Genomic DNA, 14,835 nt, shown 5'->3' with positions numbered 1-14,835 from the left:
TGCTTTCTGGTCTTTTAGTTTTCAGTCCCAGGTCAGTGGGCTCCATACATGTGTCTCCTCCTCCCAGAGATGTCTGCTTGAGGACACCCATACCGGCATCCGTCTTCCTGCCACTCCTGGAAACAAAGCCTCCATCCTCACCCAGCTCCAGGCAGTGGAGAGGCAGCCAGCTCTGCAAGCCTCCATCCTCCTTCAGCAGAGACACAGTACAGACCAGTGAGTAGGAAGTACAGTGGAGTGACTGAATGCAGGAGGGAAAGGGAGAGCATTGTTCCCTCCTCATCAGATCACTGGGACAGTTGGGATAGCCAGACAGGAGGGGACCAAATTGCAGAGATTCAACGCAAAGCCCTATGAAAACCTAGTGTTGTTGGTTCTGGCAGGGACCCTAGCACTCTTATTTAGATTTCTATTTTTGTCCCATGCTAGTTCTATTTCTCCTGGGAATTTTCGCATCAGAACATGAAATAGGTCCTTTTTAACTGTTCCGTGAGTCCTCCACATGATCATGAAGGTGATGATGATGGTGAGGATGGAAATGTCAGTAAACACAATGTTAAAAATCTTTAGCTTGGAACTCTAAGTGCAAGACTCTGAGATGAAATTTCTACGTAGTTTGCAAACTTTTATCTGCATTACCACCCCCAGAAAGACAGCATTAGCATTATCATCATTTCAGAGTTAAGAATAGGAGGATAGGGAAGCCTGGGTGGCTCAGTGGGTTAAAGCCTCTGCCTTCGGCTCAGGTCATGATCCCAGGGTCCTGGGATTGAGCCCCACATTGGGCTCTCTGCTCAGCGAGGAGCCTGCTTCCCCCTCTCTCTCTCTGCCTGCCTCTCTGCCTACTTGTGATCTCTGTCTGTCAAATAAATGAATAAAATCTTAAAAAAAAAAAAGAATAGGAGCATAAAATTTTTTTTTTACTTCCTGATTTTATTTATTTATTTTTGCCTTCAACTCACCTTTTAATAATTTTTTATTTAAATTCCAGTTAGGAGAAGAAAGGGAAAAAAGGGTGGTGGGAATCAGAAGGGAGATGAACTATGAGGGACTGGACTCCAGGAACAACCTGAGAGTTTTAGAGGGGGGAGGGATGGAGGTATGGAATAGCCAGGTGGTGGGTATTAAGGAGGGCATGTATTGCATGGAGCACTGGGTGTTATACGCAAATGAATCATGGAACATTACATCAAGACTACTGATACACTGCAAGGTGACTTACATAATAAAAAAATAAATTGTAATTGGTTAACATACATTGTACTGTCAGTTTCAGTTGTACAATATGTTCATTCAACATTTCCATTCATCACCCAGTGCTCATCAGGAGAAGTCCCTCCTTAATCCCTTCACCTATTTCACTCATCCTCCCACCCACCTCCCCTCTGGTAACCATCACTTTGTTTTCTGTAGTTAAGAGTCTGTTTCTTGGTTTCCCTCTCTCTCTCTCCCCCTCCCACCCTTTGCTAGTTTGTTTTGTTTCTTAAATTCCACATATGAGTGAAATCATATGGTAGTAGCTAGTCTCTAGCTGACTGACTTCTTTTGCTTAGTATAATACTCTCTAGCTCCATTGCAAATCTCATTCCTTTGAAGGCTGGCTAGTATGCTATTGTATACATAAAGCACATCTTCCTTATGCATTCCTTAGTCGATGGACTCTTGGGCTGTTTCCCAAAAACACTGTTGTTGAAAACACTTCAGTGAACATCAGGGTGCATGCATTCCTTTGAATCAGTATTTTTTTAAAAAAATATTTTATTTATTTATTTGACAGAGAGAGGGGAGAGAGAGAGAAAGTTAAAGAGGGAACACAAGCCAGGGGAGTGGGAGAGAGAGAAGCAGGCTTCCTGCTAAGTGGGAAGCCTAAGGCAGGGCTTAATATCAGGGCTCAGAGATCATGACCTAAGCAGAAGGCAGAGGCCTAACAATTGAGCCACTCAGGTGCCCCATGGATCAGTATTATTTTGTCTTTTAAATACCCAGCAGTGCAGTTACTGCATCATAGGGTGGTTCTATTTTTAACTTTCTGAGGAACCTCCATACTCTTTTTCAGAGTGGCTGCACCAGTTTGCATTCCCACCAACAGAACATGAATGTTCCTTTTTCTCCACATCCTCACCAACTCTTGTTTCTTGTATTGTTGATTTTAGCCACTCTGACAGGTGTGAAGTAATATCTTATTATAGTTTTGATTTGCATTTCCCTGACGATGAGCAATGTTGGCCATCTATATGTCTTCTTTGGAAAATTATCTACTCATGTCTTCTGTTCATGTTTTAATTGGATTATTTGTTTTTGGGGTGTTGAGTTTCTTAAGTTTTTTTTGCATATTTTGGATACTAACCCTTTATCAGATATGACATTTGCAAATATCATCTCCCATTCCATAGTTGCTTTTTAGTATTGTTGATTGCTTCCTTGGCTACACAGAAGCTTTTTAAGTTTTTCCAGATCCTGGGGTAGACAGGGGATGAATTCAGGTTTGAATGCAGACAGTGAGACTGTTCACAGGCTACCCAGACAGTATTCTCTCCTGCCTATCCAATTCTCACCTCTCTTTCCTGTTACTCCAGGCAAAGACCTCCCCTCGCTGAACTCTTAATGTTTGGCTTTCATGCGAGAAGATACCAGAGAGCCGTTAAGTGTCGCCTGCTGCATCAACTGTAGAAAAAGATGGCTGAGATGAAGGTAGAGATCATGAAGAGTCAGCTCATGACAATTCAGGGCAGCTCTCTTTCTTGCCTCCACTCTCAGATTTTGCTTCATATTCAACATTCTCCCCCATTCCTATAATTTAAGCCCTCTGGATCTTTAAGGAGATAAAGTGTCAGGGTGTTAGATTCCATTCTTTGTCAGGAAATAAAAAACAGTTTCAGGATTATCATAGCAATTTTGGAAAAGACCTCTGGACTTCTGCTTAAACTCTCTGAAGTGCAGGGAAAGAGAACAAACGAGTCAGTTCATGCACCTCACAGACCCAGCATGTGATTTTGAATCTTATCTGCTCTACTTTCATCTATATGACACTTGGTGAGTTCTTCATGTCTTTGAGCCAGTTTCTACAACTGTACTGAGCAAGAATTAAGATGAGCACTGAACATGTGACTAAATATGGTATATGCATATAGTAAGGATAAGGTAAATTTTAGGTATTGTTACGGTTGTTATTGTCATTATCAAGGCTAAGCACCATCTATCCAACTAAAATATCCTGTGATCAGAAGTTTCAGTTTCCCCTAGATCTTGAAAGAACTCTTTTTTTTGTTGTTGTCCTTATTCAGGTAGATACTGAGTGTTTGGAGGGAAGCAACTGAATCACAGTCGTTTCTGATTTCCCAGAGCTTATACTTTGCTTGGCACAGTGTAGGCTCCTAGAGCACCAGCGATCTCTGTTCAATATTAAATGGACCCTTCTTTGGTTCTCAGAAACAGGGCATACATAGAGTGTGGGTTCCATGCATTGGGTGGTTTGCTTTCTTCCAATGATGTTTCATAGATCTAGGTGAAAAGTAAAACAGTGTTGCTCTGTATCTATGTCACAGATTTTCTAAGATACCTATCATTTTCCACTTAATAGACTCTTCATTTCAAAATTACTGGAGATTTCCATAAAGATGAAAATTAAAAGAGAGAAAAAGAGAAAGGGAGGCAATTCATACTGCACCTAACTGAGACACATTTTAGCATTTCCACCATCTCTTTTTCTTCTTTCTTTCTTTCTTCTTTCTTTATTTCCACTTCTTAAAGAGGGAGAAGCAGTGGGGGCCAGACTTGATCCCTCAAACCTGTGATAATAACCTGAGCCAAAATCAAGAGTTGGACACTTAACCAACTGTGTCACCCAGACACCTCAATTTCCATGCATTCTTGAATGAATTTCCTAGGACATGATAGGATTCTATCTCTCTGATATATAATAAAAGTCATTAAACATTTCTCAGGATTGGGTTTCACCAATAAACCCACCATTCCAGTAACAATGCAATTTCTGATTTACAAACCATGACTGAGTATTGGGAGCAAACTTCTTTTAGAGGCCGCATGTATTGTGATATGAATGATGTTCTCCCCATTTCTAGATGAGGATAACAGCACAGAGAGTTTGGGATGCTGACATATATCCCATGTTTAGTCTGATTCCCATCCCAGGGCTCTGTGCACTCCACCAGTGTAGAATGCTTGCTTTCTTTTCAAACGTGCTATAGTTCTAGATGAGCAAACAGAAACAGGACTAAGAATTCCTTCTCTTGGGATTCTGTGAGTTCATCTGTGAATTAGGGAATTGGGATAAGTGGTTTACAGGGGCCTTTGCTACATGAATATTATAGGTCATAAGATTTTCAATGAATAGTAATGCATTTTGCAGCCTATTTTGGAAATCTGTGGTATAAAAATATTACTCCTTATCCAAGGTAGGTATTCTCCTGTGGATTTATCATGGAAGGACCATTAGAACACAGACTTTGGGGATCTTTCTGATTCTATACTTTGATAATAAAAGCATGAAGTTGATTTTGTCCATACTTTCTATTATGAAAACAAATGTAGATAATTAAGAGTAAAATTGTACATATATTAATTTTTTTACAATGTAATCATCTTTTATGCCTATATATTATAGAAATTCTCATTTATGTAATACAGAGGTGGGCACAAGAATTTTATTAGGAATATTCTAATAAGGGGCAGCTGGGTGGCTCAGTCAGTTAAGTTGTCCAACTCTTGATTTTGGCTCAGGTCATGATCTCAGACTCCTGAGATGGAGTCCCACATTGGGCTCTGTGCTCAATGTGAAGGCAGCTTAAGTTTCTCTCTCTCCCTCTACCTCCTCCTGCTTGTACACATGTTCTCTGTGTGTCTCTCTGAATAAATATTTTTTAAAAGGGAATATTGTAATAAGAAATTAAGAGATAATAAAGTTCATCTTTCAGGTAATACTATGCCACTTTTGAAGTGCTTGAAATAGATGTATATACTTCAGTGAAACTTAAAACACATTCTTGTGGTAAGTGAGAACTCAGGAAACAATATGTGTATTATTATGGTATTAAATTAGTTTTTCCAAAAACTGTTTATGGTTGCATAAATCTGTACTAATATTATGGAAACATTTAAAGGAAAATATGTCTACCATATTCATGACAGTGTTTGTCTTTGGGCAGCTGAAATGCAGGGGAATGGGATCATGCAGGGAAAGCAAGAAAACTCAATTTTTACTGGCAACAAATATGAGTTCTGAAGCCAAGTATAACTAAGTATTTCTATGTTTGTACATTTGTATGTTTCTCTAACATTCTTTAGTTCAATGTCTTCATAGTGGGTATATATAGAAACAGGTAAATAGCTCAGTCACCAGTAAGGAAAGAGTTCTAAGAAGAGTTTACAATTAAGAAACGTTGCTGAAGGTACTGGGATGTACGATGGGAAGTGTGAATTGTTTAAATCAAAATAGGTACATTTAGCTGGGTGTCTCTACACTTGTTTTGTGTATTCAATACTCTCTTCTCTTTTGAGAAGTGTCCCACCTGCATGGAACCACGGAATCTAACAGCTGTCTCAGAGTTCCTTCTCCTGGGCCTCTCAGATGATCCAGAACTGGAGCCCATTCTCTTTGGGCTCTTCCTGTCCTTGTATCTGGTCACCTTGCTTGGGAACCTGCTCATCATCCTGGCTGTCAGCTCTGACCCCCACCTCCACACGCCCATGTACTTCTTCCTCTCCAACCTGTCCTTGGCTGATATTGGTTTCAGCACCACAACAATCCCCAAGATGCTGGTGAACATTCAAACGCACAGCAAGTCTATCACCTATGCAGGCTGCCTAACTCAGGTGTCCTTTTTTTTCCTGTTTGGGTGTTTGGACGATCTGCTCCTGGCTGTGATGGCCTATGACCGATTTGTGGCCATCTGTCACCCCCTGAACTATTCAGTCATCATGAACCCATCCTTCTGTCGCTTGTTGGTCCTGATGTCATTTTTTGGCGGCCTTTTGGAATCTCAGATTCATTGTTTGATGGTGTCCCAACTCACCTTTTGCACAAATGTGGAAATTCATCATTTCTTTTGTGATGCACCTCAACTCTTCCACCTTGCCTGCTCTGATACCTCCATCCACACCATACTAATGTATTTTATTGGTGCCATCTTTGGTGGTGTTCCCCTCTCAGGGATCCTTTGTTCTTATGCACGAATTATTTCCTCCATTCTGAGAATTCCATCCACAGGTAGGAAGTACAAAGCCTTTTCTACCTGTAGCTCCCACCTGTTGGTTGTTTTCTTGTTTTATGGAACAGCCATTGGAGTGTACCTCAGTTCATCCATCTCCTCCTCCCTCAGGAAGGGTGCAGTCACCTCGGTGATGTACACTGTGGTCACCCCTATGCTGAACCCCTTCATCTACAGCCTGAGGAACAAGGACATCAAGAGGGCACTGTGGGGGATGATCAGCAGAACAGTCTAATATCAGCATTCGTCTTAATCTTTCTGAGTTTATAGAACTGGAACATACAGGGAATCAACAACATCAAGAAATTCTGAATCTGCAGCCACATGGTATATATACTCATATGGATCTCTGCTTTTTGCTTATACAGCTATTCCTGTTAGCATAGCTCTAATGGAAATGGGGGATTATTTTGGACTCTCCACTTAAACCATAGTCATTGCAGGATTATGTGTATAATATGTACTTCTATCACTTTCTTTATGCATTGCCCAGGACTCTTGGTCATGTGCAGTCTTGTTTCTATCATTGAAAAATAATCATAACTCTCCCTCTCTTTTTTTGTTCCCCCTTTTAAAAAGATATTTTACCTATTCATTTGAGAGAAACAGCCCAAGAAGGTGGAGAGGCAGAGGGAGACGCAGGCTCCTTGTTGAGGTGGGTGCCCTTCATGGGGCTTGATCATGACCTGAGCCAAAGGCAGAGTAAATATCTGAAACTCCCAGGTCCCCCATCTTGTTATTTTCCTATGATTCTGCCCCCCCACCCAGCGCCATTTGTTAGGAGGATCTAAATTCTACCTTAAAGTCCAAAACATCTAATATATCTGTGCTTTAATGATCTTGATTAGATTTATTTAAAAGTATGCTTCACCCCCACCATGGAGTCCAACATGGAGCTTGGACCCACAACCCTGAGATCAAGACCCAAGCTGAGATAAAGAATCAGATGCTCAACTGACTAAGCCTCCCAGAGTCCCATCTTGATCAGATTTCTTGGTGAATAGGATAACTACTGAATTTCCTTCTGAAGCTGAAATGACACACTATTAAATTTGAGTTTGAATAAGTAGCTATCAAGTTTCCTGGAACTTCCCTAGGAAAACTGGGGTGTACAATTCCCAAGGAATAGACGGGAGAGAAACTACCAGAACAGAGGTGATCTTAATTTTCATGATGATTGTCCTTCCTATTCAATCTAATTTCTCCCCAGTTATATTATATAACTAGACACAAAGGGACAAATACTGTGTGCTTCCACTTATATAAGAGGCATATAGTAGTCAAATTCACAGAGACAGAGAGTAGAATGGTGGGAGCCAGGAGCTACAGGAAGGAGAAAGGGCATTAGTGTTTAATGGGACAGTTTCAGTTTGGGAAGGTAGAAAAGTTCTAGAGATGGATGGTAATGATGGTTGTGAATGTACTTACTACTACTGATCTATACAGCTCTGAAAAATAATCTGAGGGTTTTGAAGGGGTGGGGCTGGGAGGTTGGGGGAACCAGGTGGTGGGTATTAGAGAGGGCATGGATTGCATGGAGCACTGGGTGTGGTGCAAAAACAACGAATACTGCTACGCTGAAAAGAAATTTTAAAAAATGGTTAAGGTGGTAAATTTTATGTAATTTTTTCACAATTAAAAGCAACAACAGGGGCGCCTGAGTGGCTCAGTGGGTTAAAACATCTGCCTTCAGCTCGGGTCATGATCCCAGGTCCTGGGATCCAGCCCCACATCGGACTCTCTGCTCAGATGGGAGCCTGCTTCCCTTCCTCTCTCTGCCTGTCTCTCTGTCTACTTGTAATCTCTGTCTGTGAAATAAATAAATTAATAAAATCTTAACATCAGCAACAACAACAACCAACAAAGATCTCTTGTCAGAAATAAGGGACATGTTACTTCAAATGTTGGGTGTTTCTCAACCCTCGGCAATCAACCCCTATAGGGATCTGCCTCAGTAAGGTCATGCCTCCTTCCTGGGGCAACCCACATCTGGTAAGTGTTTGATTTGGGGGTGTAAACATTTTTACCCTTTACCCTAATTCCAGCCAACTCTAAGACATCATCTTAACTCCAGAGCTCCCTGATAGTTTTTAGAGGTCTTTGATGGACTTCAGTTTGGCTTGACTTTTTCCACTGTTCTTTCTTGTTGCAACAAATTTGCCAGACCACAAGATTGCCCTCCCCTCTCACAGCAACCACAAGTTCAGGGGTCTCTAGGTCCGCTCTCACATCAGACCAGTTAAATATAAATTTGGGAAGTTTTTCACATTCAATGATTTGCTAGAATGATTCAAACTGAGAGCACTGCCTCAGATTTGATGACGAACTCGAAGAACTCATAGAACTTAAGAATCAGTCAAGCAGAGAGAGTCAGTTATCATATGGTTTCACTTATTTGTGGAGCATAACAAATAGCATGGAGGTCAAGGGGTGTTGGAAAGGAGAAGGGAGTTGGGGTAAATTGGAAGGGGAGGTGAATCATGAGAGACTATGGACTCTGAAAAACAATCTGAAGGGTTTGAAGTGGCAGGGGGGTGGGAGGTTGGGGTACCAGGTGGTGGGTATTATAGAGGGCAGAGATTGCATGAAGCACTGGGTGTGGTGAAAAAATAATGAATACTGTTTTTCTGAAAATAAATAAATTAATTTAAAAAAAAGAATCAGTATACTATGATTGCAGTTTTATTACAGCAAAAAGATACAAATTAGGTTCAGCCAAAGGAAGATACACATAATACAAGGTCTAGGACATCCCATATGTGAAGCCTTTTGTTGTCTTCTTTCCTTGGAGTTCAGACCCGTTACCTTTTCCTGGGATGACATCTGTGACAATACTCAAAGACTGTTACCAACCAGGTAGTTCATCTGAGTTCCAGGGTCCAAAATTTTATTTGAGGCTTTGCTAATAGATATGATTAGTTGAATTATGGCCTATATGGTTGAACTCAATTTTCAGCCTCCCTCCTAAGGCTGGCTGATATCTCTTTCCCCAAAGCTCCAGCCTTTTCATCACATGACTGGTCTCTATGGCATGGCCAACCCCCATCCTCAGCCATTTCATTAGCATAAACTATGAGTTGTGGTCTGTGAGGCCCTCCACAAATAGTCAATCACCCCAGATCCCTAAGAAATTTAAAGTGTTTAAAAGTCACCCCTGGGAGCTGGGACAAAGCCATAATTCTCTTTAGATGTGGCCAAGTTCCTTACTACACATTTGTCCTTGCCCAGTTGTTGATTCTAGGAGCACTGCCTGGTAAACATCCTGTGTGCTAATCGTTGTCTAATTGTCTGCTTCACAAGGAACTCTGTGTGGGACACCTTGTTACTAATAACATTTATTTGAGAAAATTTTAAAACAGTTCCAAGGTAGTTGAAATGGCCCATAATATTCTTTGAATTACAAACCCAACACTAAGCTCAGGAATGGGAAAATTCAAGGAAAGGAGAAGAGCAATGGGAGCATTCATCCATCCAGTGTCTCCATGGGGACAGCAGGGAGGCACCCACTGAAAAGCCGAAGGACTCTGGAAACCCAAACTCAGAATTGTTTGGAAATGCACTCAATAAGCATATGGAGAAAAGTTCAACCTTGCTAATCACCAAATAAATAATTTATCCATCAGTGTATATAGTCTGTTGGGACTTAAAATGTGATTAGAGAAACTGAGATCCTGGATTTATGCTTTATGAGGGCAAAGATTTTTGTCCTTTTTTCCCACTTCACTCCTGTGTTCCAGATACCTACTGCAGCCTGGCACACCAAAGGTGCTTAGTAAGGAACTAGCAATAGTTGTTGATAAAATGCACTACTTCATAATTCTCATGCAACTATTCTGAATTGGTACTTAAAGTGGCTGCTGGATTGGAAATCCAAGCTGAGGTGTAGTAAGAGGAAAGTAAAAGGAGGGGATGTGGAGAGTGGGAGTGAGGATAACAGAGCAGTCAACATAAGAGCTTAAGGTACATCAGAAAAAGTACTGGCAAAGCAATTCTGATCAAAGTAGCTTATGAAGGTTGGGTGAGAAGTAAAACTCAATGTCATCAAGAGGCAGGATTTCATTAGCCAAGGGCTGCTCTTCCTGTCAGTTCAAAAACCCAGGACGAGCATTCACATTACTGAATGTAGATTGTTCTCCCCAAAACTGTTTGTAGAGCCCTCTTGAGGTCCCTGTTCCGTAGGCTGTAGATGAAGGGGTTCAGCATTGGGGTGACCACAGTGTACATCACCGAGGCAATCATGCCCCTCGAGGAAGATGCATCAGAACTGAGATACACACCAAGGCCTGCCCCATAGAATAAAGAAACCACAGTCAGGTGAGATGCACAGGTGGAAAATGCCTTGTACCTCCCATTATTTGATGGGATTCTCAGGATTGAAGAGGTGATTCTGGTATAGGAGAAAAGGATTCCAGAGAAGGGAATGATGCCAAGAAGGATAGTTACTATATATAGCAGGATATGATTGACCAATGTGTCTGAGCAGGCAAGGGTGAGGGCCTTAGCAAGTTCACAGTAAAAGTGTGGAATTGCCCAGTTGGTGCAGAAGGAAAGCCGTAGTATCAACAGACTCTGGGTCAGGGAGTATGACAAGCTGATGAACCAGGATATGAGAACCAGGAGGCCACAGAGCTGTGGGTTCATGATGACTGGGTAGTGCAAGGGATGGCAGATGGCCACAAACCGGTCATAGGCCATCCCAGTGAGGAGAAAAGTGTCCATACCTCCAAAAACCATAAAGAAATACATCTGGGTGATGCAGCCTGCATAGGTGATGGATTTGCTCCGTGTTTGGATGTTCATCAGCATCTTAGGGACTGTGGTGGAGATAAAACTTATGTCAGCAAAGGACAAGTTGGAGAGGAAGAAGTACATTGGGGTGTGGAGGTGGGAGTCACAGCTGATGGCCAGGATGATGAGCAGGTTCCCAAGCATGGTGACCAGGTACATGGATAAGAACAGACCAAAGAGAAGGGGTTGAGGCACTGAGTCTTGGGAAAATCCCAGGAGTAAGAATTCTGAAGCACTTGTTTGATTTCTTGCTTCCATGTTGCCAACTCATCAGCTAGATGATATAAGCATGGAGTGACCATGAAATAGGCACTAGATAGACACCAGAATCTCTCTACTATTTTTATTTCTTGAAGGGAAGCATGGTGCATAATAGCCTTAACATTACAAAGTTTAGGAATCCTACATTCTGTTATTCATTACATGCAACATTTAATAATGTTGATCAACCCCTGTCCATTGGCCTCTGGGACACTCATTTATCCTATATATCTAGAATCATCAAATCTAAAAAGTTAAGAACCATGTTAGACCTTAGCGATAAAATGGTCCAAACACACTCTAAAACAAACATTGGGGCGCCTGGGTGGCTCAGTGGGTTAAGCCGCTGCCTTCGGCTCAGGTCATGATCTCAGGGTCCTGGGATCGAGTCCCGCATCGGGCTCTCTGCTCGGCAGGGAGCCTGCTTCCCTCTCTCTCTCTCTCTCTGCCTACTTGTGATCTCTCTCTGTCAAATAAATAAAATCTTTAAAAAAAAAAAAAAAAAACAAACATTGAACATGAAGTCCGGTGAACCTCAGTAACTTAATCTGGATTATCCAACTTGTCTGGAACCCTAAAAAGGGTCAGATACGTAGGTCTCAGAGGTGAGAAAATTTGAGAGTCTCTAAAATATCTGGATAGACTATTTCAGGATGAGTAGAATGTAGGTTTATTCTTCAATAATAAGGAAAGGAAGAAAAAGAGAATGTTTTTACCAAATAATAAACCACATAAACAAATTCTTAACGCTTAGTGTACCAGGACCCATCAACATCCTGCAGGGAGGGACAGAGCCAGATGCTTCCTGGACATTATTATTGCTTGACAAAATATCTTTCATCTGTTAACTTAAATATTGGTGAAAATGTCTAATGAAAACATAGGTATCAAGGTTTCAACCACTTCAGTACCATAAGATAAAATAACACTAAGGTCACAAACAGAATTTTGAGTCACATCCTAAGTGGTGCTCATCACTCAGTGTGTGGCTCCATCAGTGAAGCATCTGCCTTTGGCTCAGTTCATGATCCCAGAAGCCTAGAACCAAGTCCTGCATCCGGCTCCTTGCTCAGCGGGAAACCTACTTCTCCATCTCCCTCTGCCTACAATTCCCCCTGCTTGTGCTCTCACTCTTCCTGTCAAACAAAGAAACAAAGTCTTAAAAAAGTTTTCCACAAGGAAAATTTTTCTTTGTAACTGTGTAGTGGCAGATGTTAACTGGAATTATTTTGCTAATTCATCAAATAATACATATGCTATATTTTATATATTTATATATATTATAATTTTATTTAATTATTTGACAGAGATACTGAGAGAGAGAGAGAGAGATTGAGCACAGGCAGGGGGAGCTCCAGAGAAAGAGGAAAGTAGGCCCCCACCAAGCAGGAAGCCTGATGTGGGGCTCAATCCCAGGACCCTTGGGATCATGACCTGAGCTGAAGGCAGACTCCCGACCAAGGGAGCCGCTCAGACACCCCTATATGTGCAATATAATGAATCATTATGTTGTACACCTGAAGCTAATATAATGTTACATGCCAATTTTATCTCAAAAAAAGAAAACTCACAAAAATCCCAAAACAGATAGTGTCTCTGAATGATAAAAATGATCACATCAGAGGCAAATTGATTAACTATGAATGAACATCTTTGTTCTGACCCTTGGTGGGGTGAGCAGTTTGCAATCATCTCTGCTGAGTTCTGGTGAGAGGATCATGACTCATCTTTATTTTTAATTTTTTTAAATTTATTTTTAATTTATTTTTAGCATAACAGTATTCATTATTTTTGCCCCACACCCAGTGCTCCATGTAATCCTTGCCCTATCTAATACCCACCACCTGGTTCCCCCAAAGATTCCCTTGACCTCTAGTAAGTGTGGCTTACTTTCTTGCCTTCAGATCTGTTTTGTTGAGCAGTATATCAGAGTGCACAGGAAATGCCCACACTTCTGGTTATTTCCTAGAGTATGTTGTGTGCATTAACATCATCAACTGGATTAGAATCAAGGAAAACAATTTTATTTCCTATAGGGGCTGGATTGTGATTCAAATGGGTCATGAAATGAGGAATAGTGTGAATCTTAAGAAGAGTTTCCCACACATCAGAAACATTTTTTCTTAGGGCCAGAGGTTAGAAATTAAGGGTGGAGGATACAACCACTTGTCATTTGTACTTTCCCCTTTATTCATGTACCAAATACATGTTTGTTTTCTGTTTCTAGTGTCCAGAGCAACAAGGGCTACTTTGGGATAGACTCAGTGTTTGTTGTTGGGGATAAAACGATTAATTATGTGGTTTTGTCCTGAGGAACTCCACCTCCCAGGGACATTAATGGATGCAGAAACCTAACATTGTAATACAGTGAATTCAATGCTAAGATAAAGGCAGTCTGCAAAGTGAAGTACAGAAAGGAGCCCCAAATTTAGCCTGAAGTGATGGAGTCAGGGGGTTATTCCTGGAGGAAGAGATCCCTGGGCAAGGAGTTGTCTATGTTGATGATTGAGTCTGGGCTTATCTGGCACAGAAGGTAGCAAGGGAAAAGGTCCATATGCAAAAAGCAGCATGGGACAGAGTGCTCTTAGCAATCTGCTGAAGCACAAGGTGGGACATGGGAACAGTGAAAATGAGGTTGGAGATGAACAGGGACCACATCTCTGGGAACCTTGAAAAAAATAATGGATAAAAGGTAGGGGCCATGTAGTACCTGTGACATGTAATATGATCCATATCACAATTTTCTCTGGTGCCTGGAGTTAAAGATAGATTTAAGGCAGGCAAAACTAGGGTCAAAGGAAATAGGGTTGGGAATCATCACATCATTAATGTTGAAGGGACAAAGCTACTTGTTTTAGGAAGAGGAACAAAGGCCAGAAGAGGTGAATAAGTTAGTTCAATGTCTTGTTAATGATTCCATGTCCCTACTTAAGAATGAGACCCGATACCCAAGTGCAATCACACGAACTATGAGATAGTGACTTGCAAGTTTCAGTATCTCCCAGGAAGTTCCAAGAGCAAAAGGGTAGAATGTCAAGGGGGGACTGGATGTTGGATCTTCCTGTGTGCTTCTCTGTCCCCCCTTATCCACCCTGCATCTTTATATACCATAACCTTGGATACCAGGGAACACGGACTCTTCACTCTTGAAAATCTCTATAAGAAACACAGATAAGGATGAAGAAAGAAGAAGGACAGGTCCTTTTGAAGAAACAGGAGGTGTTCCCCAACAAATGAAGGTGGTAAAGAAGGATTCAGAAAGGATCTGCCTAGGCTGAGTGAAGGTGGAAGCTCTGGAGTTTTGGAACCAGGTAGGAGAAAACAAATCGATACCTCATGGTAAAAGTCTATTAGTACCTGAGGCATCCATTGGTACACCTCCCACTGGTGGCAGTGTCACTGCACAGTGTGGTTCTGGAAAGTCCTATGGTATCCAAGAGTGGGTGCTCTGTCTCTTCCTCCTCATCCTTATAATCTCCATCAATCACCCATCCAAATAACATGCAACCAATGTAAAAACTCACTCACAACTGCAACTTTGAACAAGGAGTGTACCCAT

At 41.4% G+C, this 14,835-nt stretch overlaps 2 protein-coding genes across 2 annotated transcripts; one reads left to right on the top strand and one right to left on the bottom strand.

Annotated features, from left to right (window-relative positions):
- Positions 1–5,475: 5,475 nt before the first annotated feature.
- Positions 5,476–6,462, top strand: LOC132010934 (olfactory receptor 7E178-like). Its single transcript, XM_059388931.1, has one exon. It carries the CDS (start codon positions 5,533–5,535, stop codon positions 6,460–6,462), a length of 930 nt encoding a protein of 309 aa, XP_059244914.1. The 5' UTR covers positions 5,476–5,532.
- A 3,878-nt stretch (positions 6,463–10,340) lies between these two features.
- On the bottom strand, positions 10,341–14,482 carry LOC132010941 (olfactory receptor 7D4-like). Its single transcript, XM_059388937.1, has 2 exons — positions 14,464–14,482; positions 10,341–11,275 (listed from the first exon to the last, which is right to left on the bottom strand). The coding sequence occupies exon 2, from the start codon at positions 11,271–11,273 to the stop codon at positions 10,341–10,343; it is 933 nt and encodes a 310-aa protein (XP_059244920.1). The 5' UTR covers positions 11,274–11,275; positions 14,464–14,482.
- Positions 14,483–14,835: the final 353 nt, after the last annotated feature.

This window comes from Mustela nigripes, chromosome 2 (assembly GCF_022355385.1).
Source record: "Mustela nigripes isolate SB6536 chromosome 2, MUSNIG.SB6536, whole genome shotgun sequence".
NCBI lineage: Eukaryota > Metazoa > Chordata > Mammalia > Carnivora > Mustelidae > Mustela > Mustela nigripes.
The sequence above is the reverse complement of the archived record's forward strand: the minus strand, read 5'-3'. Positions and strand labels throughout refer to the sequence as shown.

Excerpts from the sequence above, each read along its gene's own strand:
- LOC132010934 (XM_059388931.1), top strand. The coding sequence starts at position 5,533 with ATGGAACCACGGAATCTAACAGCTGTCTCAGAGTTCCTTCTCCTGGGC.
- LOC132010941 (XM_059388937.1), bottom strand. The coding sequence starts at position 11,273 with ATGGAAGCAAGAAATCAAACAAGTGCTTCAGAATTCTTACTCCTGGGA.